This window comes from Mobula hypostoma, chromosome 15, assembly GCF_963921235.1.
Source record: "Mobula hypostoma chromosome 15, sMobHyp1.1, whole genome shotgun sequence".
Lineage (NCBI taxonomy): Eukaryota > Metazoa > Chordata > Chondrichthyes > Myliobatiformes > Myliobatidae > Mobula > Mobula hypostoma.
In genome coordinates this window covers 25,061,579-25,087,552 of record NC_086111.1, presented here as the reverse complement: position 1 = coordinate 25,087,552, position 25,974 = coordinate 25,061,579, and the positions used below count along the sequence as shown (strand labels likewise).

General features: G+C 38.1%; 1 protein-coding gene across 2 annotated transcripts in view; it reads right to left on the bottom strand.

Moving 5' to 3' along the window:
• The window catches only part of edem1 (ER degradation enhancer, mannosidase alpha-like 1), a 41,322-nt gene that overhangs the window by 12,374 nt on the left and 2,974 nt on the right, over nt 1-25,974 (bottom strand). For both annotated transcript variants that reach the window (XR_010020422.1, XM_063067867.1), the window contains exons 2-8: nt 18,431-18,503; nt 10,929-11,032; nt 9,803-9,974; nt 8,625-8,808; nt 5,497-5,671; nt 2,050-2,170; nt 1,784-1,954 (exon numbers count right to left, since the gene is read on the bottom strand). Coding sequence is in view for 1 of the 2 variants with exons in the window: in XM_063067867.1 (XP_062923937.1) it covers nt 1,784-1,954; nt 2,050-2,170; nt 5,497-5,671; nt 8,625-8,808; nt 9,803-9,974; nt 10,929-11,032; nt 18,431-18,503 (1,000 nt within the window). In the remaining variant the exon portion in view is untranslated. The remainder of the gene's footprint in view (nt 1-1,783; nt 1,955-2,049; nt 2,171-5,496; nt 5,672-8,624; nt 8,809-9,802; nt 9,975-10,928; nt 11,033-18,430; nt 18,504-25,974) is intronic.

The following is a 25,974-nucleotide window of genomic DNA, read 5'->3' as shown; positions in this document are numbered from 1 at the left end:
ATTTGCTCGTTATTATCATTTGAGTTAATTGTTATAATTTTTCCATGATCTAATTGTAAATTCTTTTAGTATATTTTCTTTTCTTGCTGGCGGTTTGATGTTTATTTTTAGAAGCTTTTCGTATGACGCATGGCTCTGGGGTTGTACACCTAATGGGTTCTCTTTTTTTCCCCCTCACTTTTCTGCTCAGGTTTTTTCTGTTATCACAATATTTTGTTTTCAATCTTTAAGATGATGTTTTTTTTGAGGCATTGTAAGTGTTGTTACTTCAAAGTACTCGTTATTTTTCCTATATATACAATAAAAAGATTTGAAAAGAAAGATAATGGTCAACATTCCATGCCTAACTGGGTGGTCTCAATCAAAGCAGTGTTTGGTCACTGCAACTGAGTTAATTCAATGGTTTCAGGTCAAGGAGAGCATCTGGATTTATACTGTAGCAGGAGTTTTCTGTACTATAAGTGAGAAAATACGGAATTTTTAAAAAAAAAAAATTTTTTAGAAGTGAATAAGCCATGCCCCATACATGCAGTAATGTGGAATCAGATTCAGCAAATTCAGTTCATGTAGAATCTTAATCCAACGTATATTAATGTAGATATAGGCACTGTCCTCCAAAGGATGCATATATTTTCCTAGAAATCTATCCCAATTACAGTATTCCCTGACTGGAGAGACAGATAACAAGCACATCCTGCAAAGGATGCAGATATGACTGTGCAAATGACCAAACTTGCAATTTCTGGACTAAACTTTCACTGAGATATAGTTATACATGAAAATTATGCAAAAGTGGCAAATATCTATTATGAAAAATTATTTGTAAAAATATTCAAACCCTAGAAACGTCGACACCAAACAAATGTAACTTTGCTTGTGCCCAGATGTTAGTAAGCCTACAAATGCTATAACTCTACAGCATCATTCCTTCTGCTCACAAACTGTTACTATTTATTAAACAGTATCAACCTGACACACATCCCAGCATTCATTCTTCAAAAATTAATATAAACTGCAGCTTGGCAGAGATTCATGATCAGTTTGTTTGCACATTACAAATTCCATGAACGTATAACATAATTTCAAGCAATTAAAAAAAATCTAATTAAGAGGACTAAACATCCAGATGAGAAATCTCCAAAGCAAGGAACTCAAAATGACATATTTGCTCTTATTACATGACCTTAAGGTGCCAAGAGCTCAAAACCAAAGTTACCCAGACAATTCCTTCCTGAGAAACCAGCCACTTATCCCATATTTTATTCCACTTTCACATCAGTGATCTTAATCATTCCATCACTAGGGTGGCCATTATTTTAACCTGGATTTCAGCCAGAAGTTCTTGAATTTCCTCTCTAAACCATGCTATTTATTGCATTGTTCATTTTGCTGGTACATCCTGTTGAGCAAGTGTATCTAAAGCTTTATTTGTTCACCCCTTCTGAAGGTGGCACACAACAATGAGTTTCATAGATCATAAGATAATGGAGGAGAATTTGGCCATTTAGCCCACCGAGTCTACTCTGCCACTTTATCATGGTTGATTCATTTTCCCTTTCAGCCCCATCTCCTGCCTTCGCTCCGTTTCCACACTATTGTTCCAACTACAATGAAACCCAAATGCTTCCATGTGTTGGAACAATTCTATTATACTTACTCACACAGATGAGTCTGAAGAGCATGAAAGTATTTAACAAAACATAACATGATAATGATAGGGAGTTAAGAGCTCTTGAACAGATTGGTTGCAGTGAAAAATAACATTAAATTACTGGTATCATACCTGATATAGTAGGTAAGTAGACTCAACTAATTCGGGCCTTAGTGGGTAAAACATCACATCAGGAGCTTGTAGTTGCCAATTATACCGCTCTGGAAGAGCCCCATATCGTTTCCATATGGCATAATAGAAAGCATGGAGGCAAATAGCATCTTCTACATCACCTGTTAACACCTAAAAACAAACAAAAATATCTTTAGCCTTAAAAAGCTCACTTAGAAACATTACAAGTGTTTAGAAAAATGCTCATTTTAAAATCAATAATATACCTGAAGACCAGGGAAAAAGGCTTGCAGTGAATCAATCCATGTATTCATTAATTGCCCATTCAACATATTCACGTTAACATAAAGTGGAGGATCTCCCTCTCCTTCATTACAAGCTTCACGCCTGTGTTAAAAAAATATTGATAAAAATTTAAAACTACAATCTGTCAGTTGATAAGCTAACTCTGGAAGAGATTACAGACTTCATAACATTTGTTTCAAATGTATTATTTTGCTAATAATTAAAACTACACCACCAAAGTATTCAGCACAGGAAGTGGCATTAGTTCATCACACAGGTATCACCCAATCTTTAGTATACAGTATATTATGTAGTAATTGCTGGAGAAGCTTTTAAAAACTGAGCCATATTGCAGGATATTCTGATCTACAGACTAAATTTTTGTGTAGACATAGCATGCATTGAACAGGAAAAATCAGTCCATAAAATGTCAATTGTGCATCACTTATGTTTAAGAGAGTACTGTTTGCATTAAAAGCTAACTTGAAGAGACCAAGGGCAAACTTTCAAGATTAGAAAGTGGCCTATAGTCCAAATTAATCTATTCATTTTCCTATTAGTTACATAGGTAGTCACCATACCAATCCCAGACAAAAGTCGTGTGTCAACCTGCCAATCAAGCTGTTGAGTGCAATGTAAATGACTGAGTTTAAGCATATAGATTGAAATTATCCTCCACTCACCGGAAATTTGTGACAAATATTCCTGCTGTTATTTTGAAATGTTGCTATAGTTTCTAATGCAAGTCATATTTTTCTGCTCCTTAAAAAGACTATACTTTCAGTAAATAATCATAGAATCATACAACACAGAAGCAGGCCTTTCAGCCCTATATTGCAATGCCAACCATCAAGAACAAAACTACATATATTTCATTTTGCAACACTTGTCCCTTTATTCCAAGTCTTAGGAATTCAAACGGGCATCAAGGTACCTTTTAAATGCAGGAAACTCCACCTCCACTGTCCCTCAGACAGAGTGTTCAGATTCCAACCAATCTTTGGATTAAAATAATTCTTAACTAGGACCACCTTAAAATCTCCCAATCTTTGCCTTGAACCCAGGCTCTCTGGTTTCAGCCATGGATAAATATTTGTTATCTACCCTGTCTTTACTCTTTATACTATAAATGCCTCATTTTGGTCCCTCTGATCTCCTTTGTTCTAGAGGTATGAACTTTGGTAAATGCTAAGCAAATAAATTGTTGAGTATTTGTAATAACATCTGGTTCCTGGAAATAGCGCTATTGGATTAAGCTGCTGTTAAAGAAACCACATATAAATTATAGCTATATTAGCAAGTTTCAGCCTTTGCACAGAACATAAGGTAAGCTTTGCTGATGCCACAGGCTCTGAAACTGCAGATTTGCTCATTTTCAGTGAGACATTCTAATAACCTTTCCTATTAAGGTAAAGCAATGAAAATTTAGCATATTAATAATACTTTGCCTTAAATTCCAACCTTCTCTAGGTAATCTGCATTTTCAAAAAGATGCCAAAGATAGTTAACTAAGGGTTTATAGGATCGCCAATAACATAGTCACCAGAACATTCCTGCATCCCACTCAAATTTAATGCAGAGGGCTGATATAATTGACTTTCCATACTCTACAATCATAGAGCGAGGCCTCAGTGCCAATCAGATCTCAACTAATGTAGGGTAGAGGCCCTGCTGCAGAATTCACCTGACAGGCTTTGACATCAGAAAAAAGCTGAGGATAGAACATTTTTTGAAAATGACTAACAGTTTTTCAAAAACACTTCCGTAACATTTGTGCAGTTTAACGCTAAGGAGTTCCAGCAAGACGTAGGCCTCACTTGGGAGTTGCAAAGTCTGTCACTGATGTAACACTGTCTCATTCTACTCAGGAATGACTTTAATTTAAACAGCTAAGTGATGGCCTCACCCAGGAAGATTCACTCTATTAGCCCAAATAAAGGATAGGATAAAGGACACAAATTGGTAGGAACATGCACAGGAATACAGCAGACTTTACTAGTTCCACAGGTATGTACAAAAAACACATCAATAAAAGATGTGCAATAATGCAATATGTCAGTCTGCAGATGATATTAAACCAGCAGCCAGTGAGAAGAAAAATTCTGAAGGAATGCAGGCAGGATAAGCAAGTCAGCAAGTAGGCATGAACATAAAAAGGGAGTAAGGTATTATTTATAGGAACAACTGAAATATAATTGATTATATGCTGAGATAAAATTATACAGAGGGATACTGGTATGCCATTTTAAAATGTATAGAAAGTTGAGAGCTAGATATAGCAATTACTTAGGAAGAACAACAGCCTGATGGCCCTTACTACAGGCAATTTTAAGTAGAAAAGACCTGCTGTATTTCTGCAGGGTTTTTGGAGAGACAACACTAAAGTATTGTGTAGTCCTCATATCCAGGTCAGGACTTATTTGCAGGTACAGCACAGATTCCCTGCATTATGTCCTATGCTGAGAGGACTAGCCTACAAAGTTAAATCAAGTCAATATTGAGTATATGCACTGACATTTAGATGAGAGGAGATCTCATTGAGATGAGCCAAGATAGCAAAAACAGCTAGTTCAAGGGGCCTCATAGCCTACTCCTGTTTGATACAGCAAGGAAACTGTCTCTTCAGTCCACTACATCAAGCACCCACGTACAACATGCCCATTTTTTTTTCCCCTCTTGCACTCCCATTATCTCCTTCCTCAGAGAAATTTACCCACCAACCAGCAAGCTTTTGGCAAGTAGGTAAAAACTGGAGGATCCAAGGAAACTCCACATAGACAGCGCCCAAGGTCAAGATTAAATTGGATCTCTGGAGCTGCAAGACTGCAGTGCTAACCTCATAGTCACTGTGCCACCCTTTAAATTATCCACTGCTTTTAAGCAGAGATACCTGCTGGTGGTTTAGTGGCATCTGCAATGGACATCAGGGCAAGTGGTCCAGGGTCCAAATCCAGCCAGCTCCTTGCACAAGTTCCATCTGGCAGGGTTGAGTGTCAAGCTATAAACTCGGCCTCATAAAACAAACGCCAAAGAAAGGGCAAGGGTACTGTCCAATGCACCAGTGAGGCACGGGAGAATACTATTATTATTATTTAAGCAGAGGTAAAATGAAAACCCAATGTTTAAAATATTTAACATTACAGTGTTTTAATTTGTAGTTCTGTATAGTTTATATAATGACATGGCAATTTTTATTCTGACATTTCTTTCATCACTGTTCTGCCTTTCCTTACAATGAATCATTAATACGAATGAAAATTTTCAGTTATTACATGAACTATCAGTGCATTTACTAACCAAGTGAAATCTGCTACGAACAAAGTATTTAGCAGCATAATTTTTTTTTTAAAGAAGTCAAATCAAGGTTAACTGGCTGTAGCAACACAATAATTGTCCGCAGAATCTTAAGTACACAAGGAATGTCATACCCTCTTCTCAGATGATTTTGAATACTTTCATATGCAGCATTAAACATCTCCAGGTCTTCACTTTCTCCAAACAATATGTAGGATTTCAGAAGATACTCATAGAAAGAGTCCATTCCTGCTCCCAATCCACTCTGCTTCCCAACCCATTGTCCAGTCTGGATGTTTACCACATTCCCTAAGCAAAAGATGATAGAAAGCTGAATGTCCAAGTATACATACACAAACACAGAAAATATATAACAATTGCACAACTTGACCCATTTTGAACTTCAAAAGATCACAGGACGTGTTAAAAATAGCACATTACATGACTGAACACCTGTGTTACAGCTAATGACAGCTTAGTTATGAAGTAGAACCTCAGCCAAAGACTGATTAGCACTAATTCTGCACAAATTGTCAGTTAATTCAAATATATATCATAAGAATACAAATGTAATTAACATACTTTCCTGTAATATAATTCCTGTTTTGCAGCCACCCAGTTGCAAGGTCTCTGAACTAACACTGATAGGCAAGAAGCCATCAGGAGGGTGAAAGCACCTGGCCCAGACGGGGGACTTGAGCAAGTACTAATGACCTGTGTTGATCAACTGGAGTGTTCCCTGAGATCTTTAACCTCTCACTTTGGCAGTCCGAGTACCTAATTGCTACAAGCAGGCTTCAATTATACCCAAGTAAAGCATGGTGACCTGCTCAATGACTATTGCCCAGTAGCACTAATATCATCAGTGATGAAGTGTTTTGAGAGGTTGGTGCTGAAACATATCAAACGCTGCCCGAGAAGCAATTTAGATCTAATTTGCCTATCAGAGCAACAAGTCCACAGCAGATGCCATCTCATTAGCTTTTCACTCAACCCTGGAACATCTGGACAGCAAAGGTGCATAGGATCAGGATTCTCTTTATCAACTACAGCTCAGCATTCAATACTATCATCCCCGCAAAACTAGTCAATAAGCTCCAAGACCTTGGCTTCAATGCCTCCTTGCACAACTGAATCCTCCATTTCCTCACTTGCAGACCCCAGTCAGTTCAGATCGGCAGCATCTCCTCCACAATCTCTATCGGCGTAGGTGCACAAGGCTGTGTGTCTAGCTCCCATCATACGCTCAGTTATTATTCAATTATCTAGTTTTCAATGTATTGTTTAGCAAACTATCTTCATCCTACTATGATCAAACGCCTCTCTCTTAGTGCATGCATAGTCACTCACTCTATCTCCAAGTTCTAGCAAGTAGTGAAACATAAAGGGACACACAGTATTTCAGTCAAGCTTTTTGCTTGGATATCAGATACCAATTCATGGCAAAAGAGGAGCTAGTAAACCTTAGCTAAGGTAGACAGTACACTGGTGTAGATCATTCAAAGCAAATGATAAAGTGTGAAAGGTCAGGAACGGCAGCGAAACAGCACAGTGGTAATAAACACCAAAAGTCACTACTGTTTGTGGCCAGAAAGAACTACAGTCTACAAATTACTGGATCTGGATGAATCAAGGACAGAAGCAGACGAACCAATTGTCTTTATTTCCCCCAATTTGTGAACTCTGAACTGATACTTTCTCTGGGATAATCCAATCAGAGCGATTCAATGTGGACACAAGGAGCTTCAGCTTGCTAAACCCCTGAGACCATTCTCAGACCAGTAGCTATCTATTATGAACAGTGACAGACTTACCAGAAGAGTGATCTGTAATCTCATTCAACTCAAGTGTCTGGGTCGCCTAGCTCAACTGGTTTGGAGCAGACACAGTTGAAAGGCACAAATACACAAGGCTGGGGGGTGCGGTGTGGGGGGCAGGAACCATAGAACAACATTGGTTGTAGCCCTGAACTAGAATCAGTAAAAAGATGACCCAGATAGGTCAGGTGATCTTGAGCCAATGGGATGGAGATCCCTCAGTTCAACTGATGAGGAACACGATAAATACATAACCCTCAAAACACCAACCATCACAGATGAGGAGGACCTCACAGACACGTGGAGATCAGGATCACAAAGAGCATCCTGCCAGCGTAGACTCTTTTCCCGGGTAATACCTTTTCTCTTCTTTGACTGTTCATGAAGGGTCAGGGAATTTTAGTGTGTGCACACAGGTAGTTGGTTTGTGACCCCACATGCTTTTTAGTTGAGACAGTAATGGTTACGTGTCGTTAAATACAGATTCTCTATGTGCCTCTCAGATCATGATTGCAGGAGAAGACCCCCATAACAGTATTGGCATCCCTGGGTGGGTGGAAGCAGATCAGATCCCTATAACAAGTTAGATCAATAGCCAGTCTTGTTTGGCAACAGCAATAGCTTAGGGTGGGACAGTGTTTAAGAGAGTTAAAAGGGTTTAAGCAAAAGGAACCAAACAACCCTGAAACTTGCAGTGCACCAGAGCAATACTACAATTATCTCTAAGACACAGCTCTAGACCATCACAGATATTTTAGATATTGGGTGGTATAGTTAGAGCAAAATATACCTGGCAGTAGTATATTATGTCACGGTATAATCCAAAATGGACAGAAGTACCAACTACAAGATATACGATTTTCATTTAATTAAATATACACAAAAAAAAGAGAGAAACCACCAACTCTCTACAGCAAGGGTTCCAAACCTGGGGTCCACAAACCCCTCGGTTAATGGTAAGGGTCCATGGCATAAAAAAGGTTGGGACCTTTTATGGAACCCCTGCTCTGTTGCAAGACCCATATCAGGATCAAGCTATTTAGAGCACTCAACTGAAAACAGCAAGAACTGACAGCTGCTGTATTGCGAAATTATAAGATAACTGATATGTAAAAACATTTTGGCATTAAAGTATACTACATCTTGCAATTTCTTACTTCACATTTCAGTCTTTGTGCAGCTATTAATATTCTCTAATTTCTTTCTGAAGTCAACAAGGAACAGGCAGGCTGGTGTTGAGCACTTAGAAAGGCCATCCTTAAAAATGCCTCAGTCAATTATTATATTATCCAGATTTAAATGTAGAGACATCATACAGCAATGTTTTTTTTTCCTTCAAATTTCAAATTCAAATTTTAAAATGTTGACAAAAAAATGTTGTGATGGGCTACCACTTTATTTTACATTAAAATACAGCTTTTGTAGTTTCACGAGAAATGGGTTACCTAGGAGCCCCGTCTCATCACTTCTCAGTTTCCAGAGAGCTCTCACTGCTTGGCGAGCTACCCATTCAAAAGTAGAATCCCCAATGAGGCGGCTAAGGATTCCAAACTCCACAAGTAGAGAACCAGCTCCAGCAGTGCAGGTTTCGTTAAGACAACTAGAAGGCACGCCCTTCTTTAGATTCACCTGGGAATTTTTTTTTAGAAAGCAGAAAATACTTTATACAATTATTCTTTATCAAGATGAAATACAATTTAAGTCAACAATAGCAGGTGAAAGAAATAAAAAGTAGGCTCACGTTGTTAATATGAAATAGAAACAATAGTGTACATGCCAATTAGTAAGTACCAGTGCTGAGAATTTTGGAATTACACTTCAGGTTGATGACTGTCCTTTGGAATAAGCCAATTCCAATAGAAAGTTTGGTTACCCAAAAATATTGACCGGAATGTTGTCCTAAGGAATACAATGTGCTGTCAGTACATGAGCTGCTGCTCTTTTGCTCTGTATTTCCTTTCCTTCTGATTTTTGTTTCTCTCTCTCCCTGCCTTTAAACAGTTCTTTTCTTATATATCCTTCAGATAGAACCTTCGATGCATTCTCACAGTTGCCACTGGCTCTTACATTATTCAGTGCCATAGCTCTAAGCGCGATTGCAGACATTTTTGTTCTCTTCACTCTGGTATTATAGCTAATCTGAAGATTCCCACAAGTTGTGATCTTGCAGTGACCCTTCATACATCTCACAAAAGAATACAAAAGCAGCCATGATAATGTATACAAGGCACAGGTTAGTTCGTTGATTGTTCTAATATCTCATGAGCTCTCTAGAACACATTTGTTTTCATTTCTTTCCCTCTCCCATATATTTTCCCCACCCTGCAATTAGGAATCAAGCATATTAAGCTCGCTTTCATCAATAATGTTTGAAGAGATAAAACTTCCTAATTTGACTTCTTGTGGCCTCTGAAAAATAGACAATAATGCTGATCTCCCAAGCAACACATGCACCTTTTGCACCCAACATACAGTAATATAGTTAACAACTAAGAAATATCCTTAAATTCAATACAAGTTATTAAATATAGAAATCCAATAGCATAACATAAAAGATGATAAATAATTTTATAGCTATTTGCAGTTCTAACAAACTATAAGTTAATCATTAAATGGCCCATACCCTTGGATGAGGAATGCCAGTTTTGGTGTTTTCAAACGCTGGCAACAATCTTACAGCCAAATCACGAGCTAGATGAAGCAACTCATCATCATAGCCCTCTGGAACCATGTTTCCAAATGGCTGAGCAGGATCTATTATAATCATGTGAGCAGAAAGTAGGCTTCCTAAAATCCTGTAACAAAATAAACATGGTGTTAAACTGCAACTAGAAATAAGTTATGAGAAAAAGAGGAGGCAGATATATGCCTACCCTGGTGCTTGCAATGATTCAAATTCAACAAAAGCAGTAGACATACATCAAAGGGAAGGAATTTTGATGGGACAAATTTGCTTTCAATAATTTCTAGTCAATACTTTTAACCATCGAGCACTAGCTGCCAAAAAGGCTCCAATACTTAAATCCAGTGGTAAGTCTTCATGGAGAAGCCGAGAAACCTAGATACTAACTGCATAAGGTACAGAATGGGACTTCAACCATTGGAATATTAATCTTCAACATAAGCAAACTGAAATGCGAAGGGAAGACATTATAGCAATCCATATAAGGCCATAAGACATAGGAGCAGAATTAGGCCATTCAGCCATCAAGACTGCTCCACCATTCAATCATGCCTGATTTATTTTTCCTCTCAATCCCATTCTTCTGTCTTCTCCCCACAGCCTTTCAAACCTATACTAATTAAGTACCCATCAACCTCCATTTTAAATGCAGGCAATATTTTGGCCTCTGCAGCCGTGTCTGGTTACTTCAGAATTGGACACCACATCTCAAAGATGCGTCCAACTTGACAGCAATACATAGCAGATTCATCAGAACTACACACGAGGACAAATTATACAGGTAGATTGTGTAACTTCGCCTTGTATTCCAGATTGAGCAATGATCCTGCACTGATCTAATAGATCCACTTAAAATTAGTTGAATTCAATTTCACAGAACAGAAAATCTAATCCTTTGCTTAAGGAAATTAGAATTCAAGGGCATAAAATGAAACTTTATAATTAAATCAGTCAAAGCGTTATTAAATTTGTGTTAAACTGTAACTTACTCTCTGAATGGATTAAGGGCCGACTGAAATTTTAAGATTTAAATTACGTACGTACAGAGATCAGATCTATGGCTTACCTGATAGTTGCTTCAAAGACTTGCACAGTTGAATCTTTATTAAAAGAGACAGTGGTAATCACGAGCTTCACTGCTCTTTTGAATTCGGAAGCATTGCCCAAAACCTACACAGTGAAAAGTAAAATATTGCTGTTGTTTAAAAAGATCATTATGAGTTCTTACTATTCCAAAACAGATTAGAAATGTGCTCCAAATCAATCTTTTCATTTGTCAAGGTCTGTCAAAACAATTCAAAATAAATAGCCGGGAATTTCCATTAAACCTCTTGTTTCTTCGCATATTAAGCGAATCTAGCATTAGGTTGAATATTTTCAAGGGAAAATACAAAACTAATCACATTCAGAATACAGAAGTCATAATAAATACAATCTCATCCATGCAGGCCGCAGACGGGGATATGCAAGATAAAAGCATTAAGTAAAGGATCTACAAATGATCGATTCGGAGTCAGGGGGCATTTAATAATGTCAACCACCCTAGATAGAAAGATACTTTTACTTCCAAACCCAACTGGTCTTTACCCACTGTCAAAAGAAAAAGACAGCAAAACTCCTCTTGTAAAGGTGTGGTAATTTGCATAAGTAATAGAACTTGCAAAAACAAAACGCGAGAGCTTAAGTGCATAGAACAAGATTATCCTGTATCAAAATAGGAATAAAAAGACTTCACATAATATGCAGACATTGAAAAATTAGCATTCCATCAGATTACTTCTGCAATTATAACCACTGGGTACAACTCAGTGAAATTTCAAATTGACCAATGCATTCAGCTCATAACTTGTTTCCTCCCAAAATTCTCTGCTCAGAAACTTTGACTTTAACATGGCATGTTGTGAAATCCAATAATCCACCAACTTTGAATCTGTTCAAAAATCCACAACCAGCATACTTTTCTTTCAGGATGCTTTAATATCACACTATGTGGTTCACTTTATTACTCTTGGGGGAAATTACCAGGGGTTATTGTGTCATCAACATCATACATAAGCAAACAACTTACAACTTCAGTTACTGTGGGCATGTCCTGATTGAGGAGTAATGTTTTTAACAGGTCAAAACCACCACAGCCACAAACTTTGCATTCTCAGCTGTGGCAGGAAAATAAGCTGTGTTAATAATAACTGTCACCAACTGGGAAGTGTTTTGACAAAATTAGCAAATACAGATTTTATAAATTTACAAGCCAACAGGTAGGCAATCAATATCTAAACATAAATCTTAAAAGGCTGAACATCTTCATATATTAATTGTTTAATCAGTGAAGGAAGATCTCTGATTTATTATTAACGTTAAAAGTTGTTTTTATCTTTAAGATAACCAAACTCAATTTCAAAACTCTACAGTTAAGAAACGTGCAATTTCCTGTCTTGGTTGTTTACAGTTGCCTGGCACAGCCTTAGCTATCAGATGACTGCCTTACTTTTGGGAAAGGGACAAGAAAATAACAAACAAAATTCAGAGACGGGTACCATGGTAGGATCACAGTTGGTGCGACACTATTACAGCATGGAGCAGAGTTCGGACTTCAATTCCAGCGCCATCTGTAAGGAGTTTGTACGTTCTCCCCGTGACTGCGTGGGTTTCCTCTCACAGTCCAAAGGTGTACTGGTTAGTAGGTTAACTGGACACTGCAAAGTGTCCTGTCATTTGGCAGGTGTTAAATAGGTAGGTTCTTGGCAGTGTGGCTCCTTCACCTCTAAATAGTACAATAACAGATGCCAATTGCTCCCATACTAAAATGTACGTCTCTGCCCCACTGGTGACGCACATACTTCTGAATATGAAGACTGCAGAATCAATTCAAAGTCAGAACTTAACTAACTTCATACTCAGCTTTATCACCATTGAGTATGACCAGACATAGCCCCTCAAAATCACACACCACTCTTTGGAAAGGCAAGCGAGTCACCCTTCACATTCCTTAGTCCCCAAGGCAAAGTTATTCAACAACTAAGAATTTATTAACAAGGAATCTCTGTTTCTATAGTAATTTTCTATGTACAAACTGGCTTGGCTCCTGCATTACAATAATTGATTGTATTCCAAAAGTACAGTATTCACACAAATTGTGAAAAACACTATATAATTAGAAGTCTTCTTTTTAAAGTGGGTTTCCAAAGATAGGTTAATTGGTCATTGTAAATTGTTCTCGCTGCAACAAAAATGCCTATCTGCGTACACTAAATTCAATTTCTGCTGCAGCTCAGACCTTCTGCTTAAACAGTTTGAGCCTTTTCAAAGCAGCATTGTTCTATAAGAACTACACAATCTACAATGCTGCAACTAATAAATACAATGAAATTTGAAAACTGCTCCAGAAAAACTACATTCAGTAAATAAAGCTATATATTCAATTCATAAGGCAGGTTTCCCCAAAAGTGACTTGATTCCAGTAATTCTCCTTTGACACTTGTCAGCAGAAATTTGCTATGGTCTCAGGTAGACACTTACCCTGAACCGCTGCTGCCTGCTGCTCACTAACCGGCTGCTTCTAATGCTCAGGTTGGAGCCCCTGCCACTTCAGTAAACTGGATGACCAGGCATCACAAATTAATTATCGCGGCCAGTTATTCCCCCCTTTGCTTCGGCAATAAGAAAGTAATCCTACAATCCAACAAAGACACAAAAAGGAAAAAAAAACAAGCATCCAAAATATTGCTGTTACATTATTGAAGCATGGTAGGTATGGTTAGCCCTACCAAACATTTTCCTTACACACTAATGTAAATTAATGATTTTCACCTATGCTGTTTCTATTGAAAAATTCAACTAGTTTCACAAAAAATAAGATCACGGAGTCATCTGCAGGTAAAAAAAAACTAATATTAGCAATTGAAGTTTTAAAAAAAAGGTCATGAAACAAAACTTAAAAGCTTTCTTTACTCTTGTGCATTCCTGACAAACAAATGACAAAATTTATGGAATTTTTTTTTGGAATTAATGAATCATTTAATGATCTATGGCAATGACAGAAAATAGTTTATCCCTAAAGCAGCCAATCACACCGTCACTACTATGGTACTGAGCAAAGGTGCCCTCGGTTGTCAGCCTGTTGAAAATGCCACAAGCTTCATTTACATGTCTGAGAATTTAAAATTATCTACCAAGCATTCAGATTCCTAACTGAGCATAGTGTAATTTCAAGAATGCTCCTAATGAGAAGTTTCAAACATTGCAACCATACGTGGAGAACCCCACAACTGCTATTTAAAGCCACTATGATTACCTGATCTTCATGGCGTGACTGAAAGATAGCATTTTTCTGATGAACAGTCTTGATACAGAACCTACACCGTCCTGCCCTATGTGAACACCAGCATTACCTTGCCTCGCTGATACTTCACTTATTAAAGGTTCTCGATTACCCCATTAAATTCATATAAATTTAATAACGTTTCCACAGTTGTCTTCTGCAACAGGGAATGATATTATTTCTGAGGGCCTCTGAAGGCACAGGAACAAAGTAACAAAGCATTTACAAAGCAGATGAATTAGTAAATATGTACCAACAAAACTGTCACATTTCCATTAAAGGCACTAGAATTTCCATGTAACAAAGTACGCACCCTATGATTATGTAATAACCACAATAACAAGCTGCTTGATTCTTGAGATTTTTTAATCCCATTAAAAGCTGTGAGAAGCACTCAATAAGAGAGAGGGCCGCTCTTAACAAAACACAGATTTTTTTTTAAAAGGGCTTGGCAAAGTAGATGTTTTACCTGGCAAGAGTACCTGACACCAGGTGTCATTATCTCAAAGTAAGGGGTCAACCATGATGAGAACAAGCTGCTTCACCCAAGGGTAATGAATCCTTTGAACATAAAGCACCAGCTGCTTGGTACATTCAACACAGAGACTGATACAGTTTTAGATGGTTAGGGATTCAAGCCATAGGCTTAGCAGAGGAAAATGGTACGGCGGTAAAAAACATCAGCCACCATCTTATGCAATTGCTGGGGAAACACAAGGGGCAAAGTAGCCCACTCTTGCTCTTTTTTCTTATGTAACTACAAATATTGAACTAATTATGATTAACACTGTTTTCACAATTAAGCCATTCAACAAGAGATCAACCCAAAACATTACCTTTACTTCTTTCTCCACAAATACTATCTGACCTGCATGTTTCCAACATGTCCTGTTTTTATTTCACATTTCAGAATTCACAACATTTGTTTTTTGAGCAGCATGTTTACACTCAATGAATTAACAGAGATTCAAAGATTGAATACAAGTAACAATTAGGTCTAATTATTCCAAGTAATAGTTTTTTTGAATCAACATTCGCAAGGTCATAATTACTGACTTATGACTAATTTCATTTAGATAAATATGCTTTTAATTAAGGATTTCTGTGAGGAAGATTTGCAAGCGTAACACATTTGGGAGAACTACTTTTAATACTGCCATGTCATTTTCTAGGTGTAACAAATATTTTACTCTTTCAATCTTGGAGATAAAGCACAAAGTTGAAATCCACTCAATTGTTTATGGCAGGCATTACAACCTGACTGATTCAAAACTATGATGTCAATTATCAGATTTGCACTGGAAAACAGCTGCAGTCAGAAACCACTCATCTTGCACCTGAAACCCACAAGCATGTCGCTTTTTAACTATCCCACTCCACTGTACATACTGCCACTTCAAATTCATTCTATCAAACCATTTAACTTAATTTCATTTCACAGTATGCTGTATTGCTAGGGACAATTTGCCTCAAAGCTTCAAACTATTTTTCTAAGTTATCAGAAATTACAATAGTCAATGCCAAGCAGAGCAACGATAAACAAGGCAAACTTGTTTTTCACTTCACACTAGTGGAAAATACAAAACTAATCAGACATATCTAATTATTAACAGAGATCAAAATGACTCCCAAACAGGGTGACTACAAATGAACTCTGCGATTAACCATAAAAGAAAATAACTACCGCGAACGCACTACATGTTCAGAAGTGATAACATAAGCCAACTCAGCCTTTATTTGAAACACTATAATGGGACAAACAAACCTTCAGTGTAACAAAGCACATAGGTTATAACAAAGCCCTATGATCAAAATACTTCTCAAAATGGGGGGGAACATCTGCATTTTGAGTATTTGCAGTTAAGCATTCAGTGGCACTTTCCAGTTCCTGTGTGTGTGGGCTGACAAAAAAAATATATAGCAACTGGATAAAGAGTCCGTCAGTAAATCAAGTTATATACTCCAGTTACATGGTCAATTTTAATCCATATATAATCAGGCTTACTTATGGTAAATTTGCCAAAGTTGTCCCTAATCCTGCAAATTTAGTACTAATCCTTTGCGTTAGAGACCATCAACACTTACAGGTTTACACAATAAATACTTCATAAAACACAAAGAAAGATACTCAATTAAACTTAAATATATACAGCATCTCTTCAAGATGCACTGCATTATGTCCTCATACACTTTTTTTTTAATCCAGTTAACTTAGACCTGCTTTCTAGCCTTGAAATCACTGAATTAACATAATTGTAGCAATCATCAAAAATTAGAATTTTTACTTCAACTGTCATATTGCATCATATTTTTCTCCACAACTGAACACTGAATAGCCAGTCCAATTGCCTATCCTATAATCCTAATAATGTCTAATATTGGGATGAACGAGAAATTAAGGCTTAAAATAGGTAAAGGGAGACAAAAAAGTTAGAACTTAATTTTAAAAAAATTTGTCAGCCAGCTGAGTCTGTAAATTTTTGTACAAGTCTTTGAGTAGCGACTACTCAAAAGGTGAGTGAGTAGTCTTTGGGGCACTGCAAGTCTGTCTTTATTGATGCTTTGCTGCATGCCTGAGTACCTGGTGGGGGGGGGGGGCGCCAATGTTTTTTGGCTGGTGGGGGGAGGGAGAGTCGCTGACTTGTTGCTGCTTGTGTGTGGAAGGGGGGAGCTGGGGGGGCTTTGGGGTTCTACATTTAACTGTCATTCATTCTTTGGGGCACTCCTCTGTTTTCGTGGATGTTTGTGTAGAAAAAGTATTTCAGGATGTATATTGCATACATTTCTCTGACATTAAATGCAACAATTGAAATTAATTAATGTATGTGGTATGGTAGATATGATGTTTGCAAGAACTACACAATCTAGCAATTTTCTTGCATTAATTGATATACTATTTGAATAGCATTGTTTTCAAAATATACTAATCTAGGATCTACTACTAAGCATTAGTCTGGTCACAAACCGAAAGTTGGACGGCAAAACTCAATGCAAAAACGCTGCCATTATAACTAAAGAATATATTTAAAACCTATTAGAGCATATAAATAACTCCTACAGAAGTCGCCAGAGTTTTAATCATTCCCTTTCTGGGCATCAAAATTGAATACCTTGGCAGAATAAAAAAATGCAATTATCACTATCTTTATGACATTAATTACCAGTGACAAATAGCAATCTAAGATTAACTCATCATTGATACAAACTTAGAAATGATAGGAAATGCAATTAATTTTAATGAATAGACAAAAGTAAACTTCGCAATTTTGCATTCCTGCAAGAGTAATGCAAATCATCGATCAATTGGACTGAGCGAGCTAAATCTTAGCTCCCATCTCTCCTCTGTAATAAACAGGCACTTCCACCCACCAGTAATGGCTGGCACCACACACTCATTGTTTCCAGCAGTTTTTTGCCCATCACCGATTACAATTAGAAACATTATTAGCCCACAAGCATTTAAGCCAGTGAAATCATTGTTTACATATGTGGAACTTCATCACAGAGCAGGATTCTGCAGTTTTAATCATGTTATGGATTCAATAAACAAAACATCATCACTAAACACATAAGAACTTCCATGCAAACACAAACTATTAACCTATTTAGGTCTGTGATAATATACAAGTTTCTAATAGAAAGCAAAAACGGAAATGCTTTGAGTATTCAGTAAGTCAGTCAGCATGTTTGGAGAGAGAAGGAAGTACTATTGTATCCTAACCTAATATTGCATTATAGCCTGTTATGGAACCGACAGTGCCCATGAACAGAAAAAGCCCACAAAAAGTGGAGGACACAGCCCAGTCCATCACAGGCAAAGCCCTTCCAAGCAATGAGCACATTTTTTTCTTTTCGACATTGGTTGTTTGTCAGTCTGGGTGTGTAGGTTTTCATTGATTTTATTGCATTGTAAGTAGTAAATTTACTTTCAACATTTCAAGTTGATGCCTTTTCAACAGGTGTAACGTTAAATGTGTTTTTCCCCTCCAGATGCTATCTGACTTGCTCAGTACATCTATTTTATGTTTCTTTATAGATTTCCAGCAAATGTTTTTTTCCATATGGTACTAGTTTAATTCATGATAATAAAGTGTGAAGTATAGTTTTTCCATACAACTATATCAATAAAATTCTGTATAAAATGTATCTGGAAAACAAAGAAAATTGGAAAACTAAGGTGAATGCACAATAAAAATGAAAAGTCCCACAGAGCAAAGTAATTATTAAATCAAACATCTGTCACTCACCGCCAGGGTATCAAGTGCATCGATCAGTGTTAAAGAATAGTTCCCAAGGACATCATTAATGTTTATGTTTGAACTAGAAGGAAAACAAAATTAATTACAAGTTCCAAAAGCAAAATAACTCAAATTGGGATTAGAATGGAAATACAGTGGATACCGGTTAATTGGGCCATCAGTTAATCAGGGCAGCTGCTTATTTGGAACTACTCTTAAAATACAAAAACTAATCAAGAAAATAGCCAGGATTCCCTCCATTTGTTTGGGACACTATGCTGTTTAAATTGGGACAGGAGACTTTTACTGAACTGCTTCTAACTAGTGTCAGCCATATGCACGAATGTGACCGTTAAACACTACACAGTGCTTAAAGCAAACACTTTTTAAATTGCATCAGTTACATGTGGCTCTTTTCAAACACCAGTGTTTTTTGTCACTGATAGTAAGAAGTAAGTTGTAAGACAATTCAGAACTGTTTTGCTCACTGTAGTTTCAAGTACTCAGACTTGGAGATGCCAGAAACAGCCGGGAGTGCAAATGAAACAATTTCACTTCTTCAACAAGTTAGGGACCACAAAGAATTTGAAGGTATGGGAAATCATCCTGAATGTTATAATAAACATGAAGATTCAGAAGATGCATTGTAAGAAGGCAGTCCATTACCTGCACCGATTTTGTTCATTTGCAATCAAAAGAACACAGCAACGTACACTGGATTAATTCCTCCATCAATATATATTAGGAACTAAATATACAGCTTTATAGTACTGTAGTAGGATTTGTAATGCTCTAATTTGACTTGTATTTCATTTAAGTACAAAATCTGTTACTCAGTTAAACGGCAGTTTGTCTTTGCATGTCTGTTTCCATAAAGCCTCACCTTTTAACATCATAAATCAACGAGTTGGTTGTAATGTCTCCTCTCTCGCCATGAAATAGAGAGACCTCTTTTTCTCTTGTTAAGGAGAGAGACAGAGACTGTGGTATGCCTAATTACTGGGTGAACAAATAATCTTTGGGGTACTGCAAGTCTGTGTCTTTACTGATGCTTTGCTGTACGCTTGAGTGCTCGGTGGAGGGCGGATCATTGCTTTGCTGCTGCTTACACATGGGAGGGGGGAGCTGGGGAGCTTTGGAGTTCTTAACTGTCATTCATTCTTTGGGGTACTCCTCTGTTCTCATGGATGTTTGCGAAGAAAAGAATTTCAGGATGTATATTGTATACATTTCTCTGATATTAAATGTACCTCTGAATTGTGGCAGCCACTTAATTGTGCCAGCCAAAATGTATTGGTCCCAATGCGTCCCAATTAACTGGAATCTATTGTAAATCTGATTAAATGTTCATGGAGATACCCAAATTATCAAAACTCCCTGCTGGTATTAAAGTGACACAGAGAGTGCTGTGTCCACTATGTTCAATTAGTTCACAGAGTCATTTATCAACTAAAAAGACATTTAACTGCATGAAGTCCATTTCTGTTACCTAAATACACTAATGCCACGGCAAGTGCTTCAGAGATTGGGGTGGGGGTAAAGTTAGAGAGAGGAATAAAAGATCTTTAACATGGAAGAAGAGAACTCTGTTACAATCATGGTGAATGGGATCTAGTAAAATGTTACCAGATCCCATTCAGAATGAGCAAAATGGACACAAGAAATTGTACACAAGGTTTTAAACTGCAAATTTAATAACTTGTGCTTGAAGACATGCATAAATTCATTAGGTTGCCTAACAGCAATAACTTAAACTATAAAGATATGAATTTAAAGTAATTTGTAAAACGTATCCCAATTCAATAATATACACCACTCGATGTGAGGTTTGAGAGTTCTTTAGGGTCACTATTAGAACACACATGGTTCACATGGAACTAAAATGCAAGCTACAAGTGCCTTAATGAAGTCAAATGCTTGCTGCTTTCCTGCGGTAGAACTGCAAACAAATTGTTGAGGCTTTTTACTATAGCTGCCTGATACAACTGCTTTACAGCAACATGTGGCAGTGTAAAGTTAGGTTTTCAAGTTATGGCACATGGTCAATAATAATTACTGTTGCTCTGTGGTAACGTTCCAGTTGTGGGTTTGAAAAGAACTAAATCAATAATAAGAAATAAAACAGTAAGCACTGGAAAGAAAGAGACCAACAAAATCAGCAAATTAGATGTGGATCATTCTTCAGATGGGAGATTTTATGAAAGGTCTGCACTTGAGAAGTAAACACATTTATTCACTCCATAGATTCTGACCAACTTATTGAATGCTTCCAGCATTTCCTGTTGTGAGGTTTCCTACTTCTTCACAACTTTAAACCATTCATATCACTATCTTGTCCATGAACCACTACTATCATCAAATAATGAACAAAGTATACTTTGTAACTTTGCCTGAATTTTAAGTAGTATCTCTTCTAGGAAAGAAATATATTACATAACTTAACGAGCATAACTTAATAATTTAAATATTCTAAAATCTCCACATGCATTCCAATTATTAATTTGGTTAAATGATATTTTAAGCCTATATTTACTGCTGCAAAAACAATAATGAACAAAACTTTCCAATGGAAACGTTTTGCTCATTACACTGGAGGAACTCAGCAGGTTAGGTAGCATCTATGGAGGGGAATAAACAGTCAAGACTTCAGGCTGAGACTCTTCATCAGGACTGGAAAGGAGGAGGATAGAAGCCTAGTGGTGGTTGGAATACAAGCTGGAAGGTGATATCTGAGACCAGGTGAGGGAGAAAGTGAGTATCTGGGGGAGGATGGTTTGATGTGAAAAGCTGGGAGGTGATAGGTAAAGAGCTAAAGGAGGAATCTGAGAGAAGGCGGCTGTAGACCACGGAGAAAAGGAGAGGTTGTGGAACCAGAGGGAGATGAATGGCAGATCATTACAGTCATGGAGGTAAAGGGATGAGAGGGCCATCAGAACTTGGGAAAAACAAAAATGTCCAGGGTGGGGGGGTGACTCAGAGGATGGATTTATATCTCTCAGTAACAGCATAAAATCTTAATAGAAAATATATATTTTTTTTAAGTTCTAACCTGCTGTATCCCAGACTTTGTATACTGAGCACAGAACTGGGCTACAAAGGATTATTAGTATCTATGCTCAACAAGAACCATTTCACCAAACTCAATCTGTGTAAATTCTTCTCATTTAGCCAGCAATCCACCAAAACCATGTCACGGTAGCATAGTGGTGAGTAAAACACTATGACAGCTCAGGGCATTCCAGAGTTCAGAGTGCAATACTGGTGCCGTTCGGTAAAGTCTCCGCACGTCGTCCCGTGGGTTTTCTCTGAGTCATCCGGTTTCTTCCCACAATCTAAGTGGGTTAATTGGTCATTGTAAATTGTCCTGTGATGAGGTCAGGATTAACTGGGTTTGTCAGGGTTGCTGGACCAGCATAGCTTGAAGGGCTTACTCTGCACTTTATCACTAAGTAAACAAGTAAATATTCCTTATGCTTATTTTTTTGCTAATGGATGGCTTCATTCATTTAAACCTTAAAACGTACCATTTTTAACTTTTTGCAAAACAAAAGAATGCCATTGACAGTTAACATATAATCATATCTTACTTAGTTTCTCGAATTCGACAAGATAATGGTAAGGCCAATTGCCAGCACATAATAGGAGATCTTAAAAAATGATGCACACAAAAAGTTGCAAGAGAATAAATCTCCTTAGTTCTGATGGAATCATGGGGAGAAAATTAATTGAATTAAATATGCCAAAATAGGCTTAATAATTAGAAAAACAATTGAAACCAGTCACTGTCTTTTTGCAACTTCAATAAAAGCAGATTCCAGATTTCTAGATTGTTGACTTTATCCAAACTTAGGAATATAAACAAAATCATTTGCTATGGTAACCACACCTTCATGGTTTTGTAATGAATGGTATTGAAGCGGGCAAATTAAAGTGAAAATTTATTGCCTTCTACCTCGTTATAATGGTACAGAATTGGATGTCCCACTCAATGGCTGACTTTGATGAGGTTGAATCATTGGTGTTTATAGTGAAGTTGAATGTTACAATGTTTACATAGAAACATAGAAAATAGGTGCAGGAGTAGGCCATTCGGCCCTTCGAGCCTACACCGCCATTTATTATGATCATGGCTGATCATCCAACTCAGAACCCCGCCCCAGCCTTCCCTCCATACCCCCTGAACCCGTAGCCACAAGGGCCATATCTAACTCCCTCTTAAATATAGCCAATGAACTGGCCTCAACTGTTTCCTGTGGCAGAGAATTCCACAGATTCACCACTCTCTGTGTGAAGAAGTTTTTCCTCATCTCAGTCCTAAAAGGCTTCCCCTTTATCCTCAAACTGTGACCCCTTGTTCTGGACTTCCCCAACATCGGGAACAATCTTCCTGCATCTAGCCTGTCCAATCCCTTTAGGATTTTATACGTTTCAATCAGATCCCCCCTCAATCTTCTAAATTCCAACGAGTACAAGCCCAGTTCATCCAGTCTTTCTTCATATGTAAGTCCTGCCATCCCAGGAATCAATCTGGTGAACCTTCTTTGTACTCCCTCTATGGCAAGGATGTCTTTCCTCAGATTAGGGGACCAAAACTGCACACAATACTCCAGGTGTGGTCTCACCAAGGCCTTGTACAACTGCAGTAGTACCTCCCTGCTCCTGTACTTGAATCCTCTCGCTATAAATGCCAGCATACCATTCGCCTTTTTCACCGCCTGCTGTACCTGCATGCCCACTTTCAATGACTGGTGTATAATGACACCCAGGTCTCGTTGCACCTCCCCTTTTTCTAATCGGCCACCATTCAGATAATAATCTGTTTTCCTATTTTTGCCACCAAAGTGGATAACTTCACATTTATCCACATTAAATTGCATCTGCCATGAATTTGCCCACTCACCCAACCTATCCAAGTCACTCTGCATCCTCTTAGCATCCTCCTCACAGCTAACACTGCCACCCAGCTTCGTGTCATCCGCAAACTTGGAGATGCTGCATTTAATTCCCTCATCCAAGTCATTAATATACTATTATACAGGTATCAATGGAAACACTTGCTAATCAACTTCCAAAACTACTCTCTTAAGTGACCACCTGTAATGAAACTGGCAGCCTGTATTCTTATATGACAAGATGCCCAACTGTTAGGATTTTAAATGCAAACAAGTATGTTTTCCAAGATTGGTTTTACTTGAAGTGAATAACATTTATGGAAGTTTGTCAATATGTGTGGATGTCCATATACTGCGTGTTCATAACCCAAGGACAGACTGCATAATGCAGAGGACAACATTAGATTATTTCAGATGAAATTAGACTTTTTAAAAAAAATTGATTTATATTGCCAGAACTCATTTGACATTCAGTAAGATGGCGTCACTTTCCATCGCAATGGTTTTTTTGAGGCCAACCAAAGGAGTTATAGCCGCAAACACGAGGAATTCTGCAGATGCTGGAAATTCAAGCAACACACATCAAAGTTGCTGGTGAACGCAGCAGGTCAGGCAGCATCTCTAGGAAGAGGTGCAGTCGACGTTTCAGGCCGAGACCCTTCGTTAAGACTAACGGTCCTGACAAAGGGTCTCGGCCTGAAACGTCGACTGCACCTCTTCCTAGAGATGCTGCCTGACCTGCTGCGTTCACCAGCAACTTTGATGAAAGGTGTTGTAGTCTTTTTTTTATATAAATGTAATTTTTATGATTGGCAAGACCCTTCTGGACATTAAGAACTTTAAGTACTGCAGTTCTAGCCCATCAGTGAGCTGGTCATTGGTGAAGAAACTGGACTTGGTACAAATCATGCTGCTGCCTGCATCAGACAAGAGTTAGTGTGCAGTCTAACAGCCAGTGATCATCTTTTGATTGCAAGACCCTGTTGAACATCAATAATGTAGAATACTGCAAGTCTGATTCACCAACTCATCGGTAGACAGAGGGGGAGTTGCGTGGCCTTGGTTATTGAGAGGACAAGAGGCCAAGCTGGGGTATCACCTGTTTAGCTCCGCTCAAGAAAGAGATGTCGGAGTCAGTGTGCTCCACCACAAGCAATGTGGCGTGGCATCCAAGCTGGAGTTGGTGCTGCCGCCACCTCCCCCCCCCCCGCACCGTGTTTGCTTAGCAGAAGACGAGCCGTATCCTGTTCTACTGCAGATTGCCGCAACATTCATGAGACTTGATCTTGGATTATATTTTTGCATGATTCTATTTTACTGATACCTTATATGTGCTCTACCTGCCTTGTACTGTGCATTACCTGCCAGCTTACTGGGCTCTACACAGTCCTTCCAGGTGAGGCAGCAGTTCACCTGCAAATTTGCTGGGGTCATCTAGTGTATCCGATGCTCCTCATGTGTCCTCCTACATTGGTGAGACCCAGCGCAAGTTGGGAGACCACTTTATCGAGCACCTCCACTCCATCCGTCAAAAGCAGAAATACCTATTGGCCAAGCATTTTAATTTCTTTCCCCATTCCCATCCCAAAATGTTAGTTCATGACCTCCTCTTCTGCCATGATGAGGCCACTCTCCAGATGGAGGAGCAACACCTCATATTCCATCTAAGTAGCCTACATGAATATTGAATTTTCCATCCTGTAAAAAAAATTTCCCCTTCCCCTCTTCTATTCCTATCTCTCTAGCCCTTTATCTCTTCTCACCTGCCTATCATCTCCCCCTGGGTCCCTTCCTCCTTTCCTTTCTCCTATGGTCCACCCATCTCTCCTATCAGATTCCTTCCTCTCCAGCCCGTTAGCTTTCCTATCCACCAGGCTTCACCTATTACCTTCTAACCTATCCTCCTTCCGCTCCCCCCCACCTTTTTATTCTGGTATCTTCCCCCTTCCTTCTTGGTCCTGAAGAAGCGACTTGGCCCAAAATGTCGATTGTTTATTCTTTTCCTGACCTGCTGAGTTCCTTCAGGATTTTGTGTGTATTGCTTTGGAATTCCAGAACCTGCAGAATCTCGTGTTAATGTGTTTTGCACCTTGGCCCCAGAGTAAAGCTATTTTCTTTGGCTATATTCATGGGTAATCATGTATGGTTGAATGATAATTAAACTTGAACTTTAATAAAGAACAACACAGGTTTAAAAAAACTGACATCCAGGATGCTGAATTGAGTAAAAGTAATATTTTCTAACAAAAACATTAAAATTCTTTGCAGCATCTACTGCACAAAAGCCTAGCTGCAAATATTTGCTCCCATATCATAGTGCACCTAGCCCAGTCAACTCATATTTATAGATTTTGTATTTTTTTAGTATGTGAAAGAAATTTGCATTTTTCTCTTTCAAATAATGTGGTAAGAACCAAATGACGCATTCATGCAAACTAAGGTGAACGTTGGGGTTTACTGACCACAAAAGCGATAATATCAGTATCAGCTATCTAGTAAAACTAACTTCTTTCAATTAAAATAAGAGGTCATTGACATGAAAGTTAATTTATGTTTCTCTCTCCATGGCTAATAGTTGACTTACTGAGCATTTCAAAATAGAAATAGATGATGGCTGTAGACTATGTCTGTATGAGCTTACACATTGTCCACCTTTCTGTG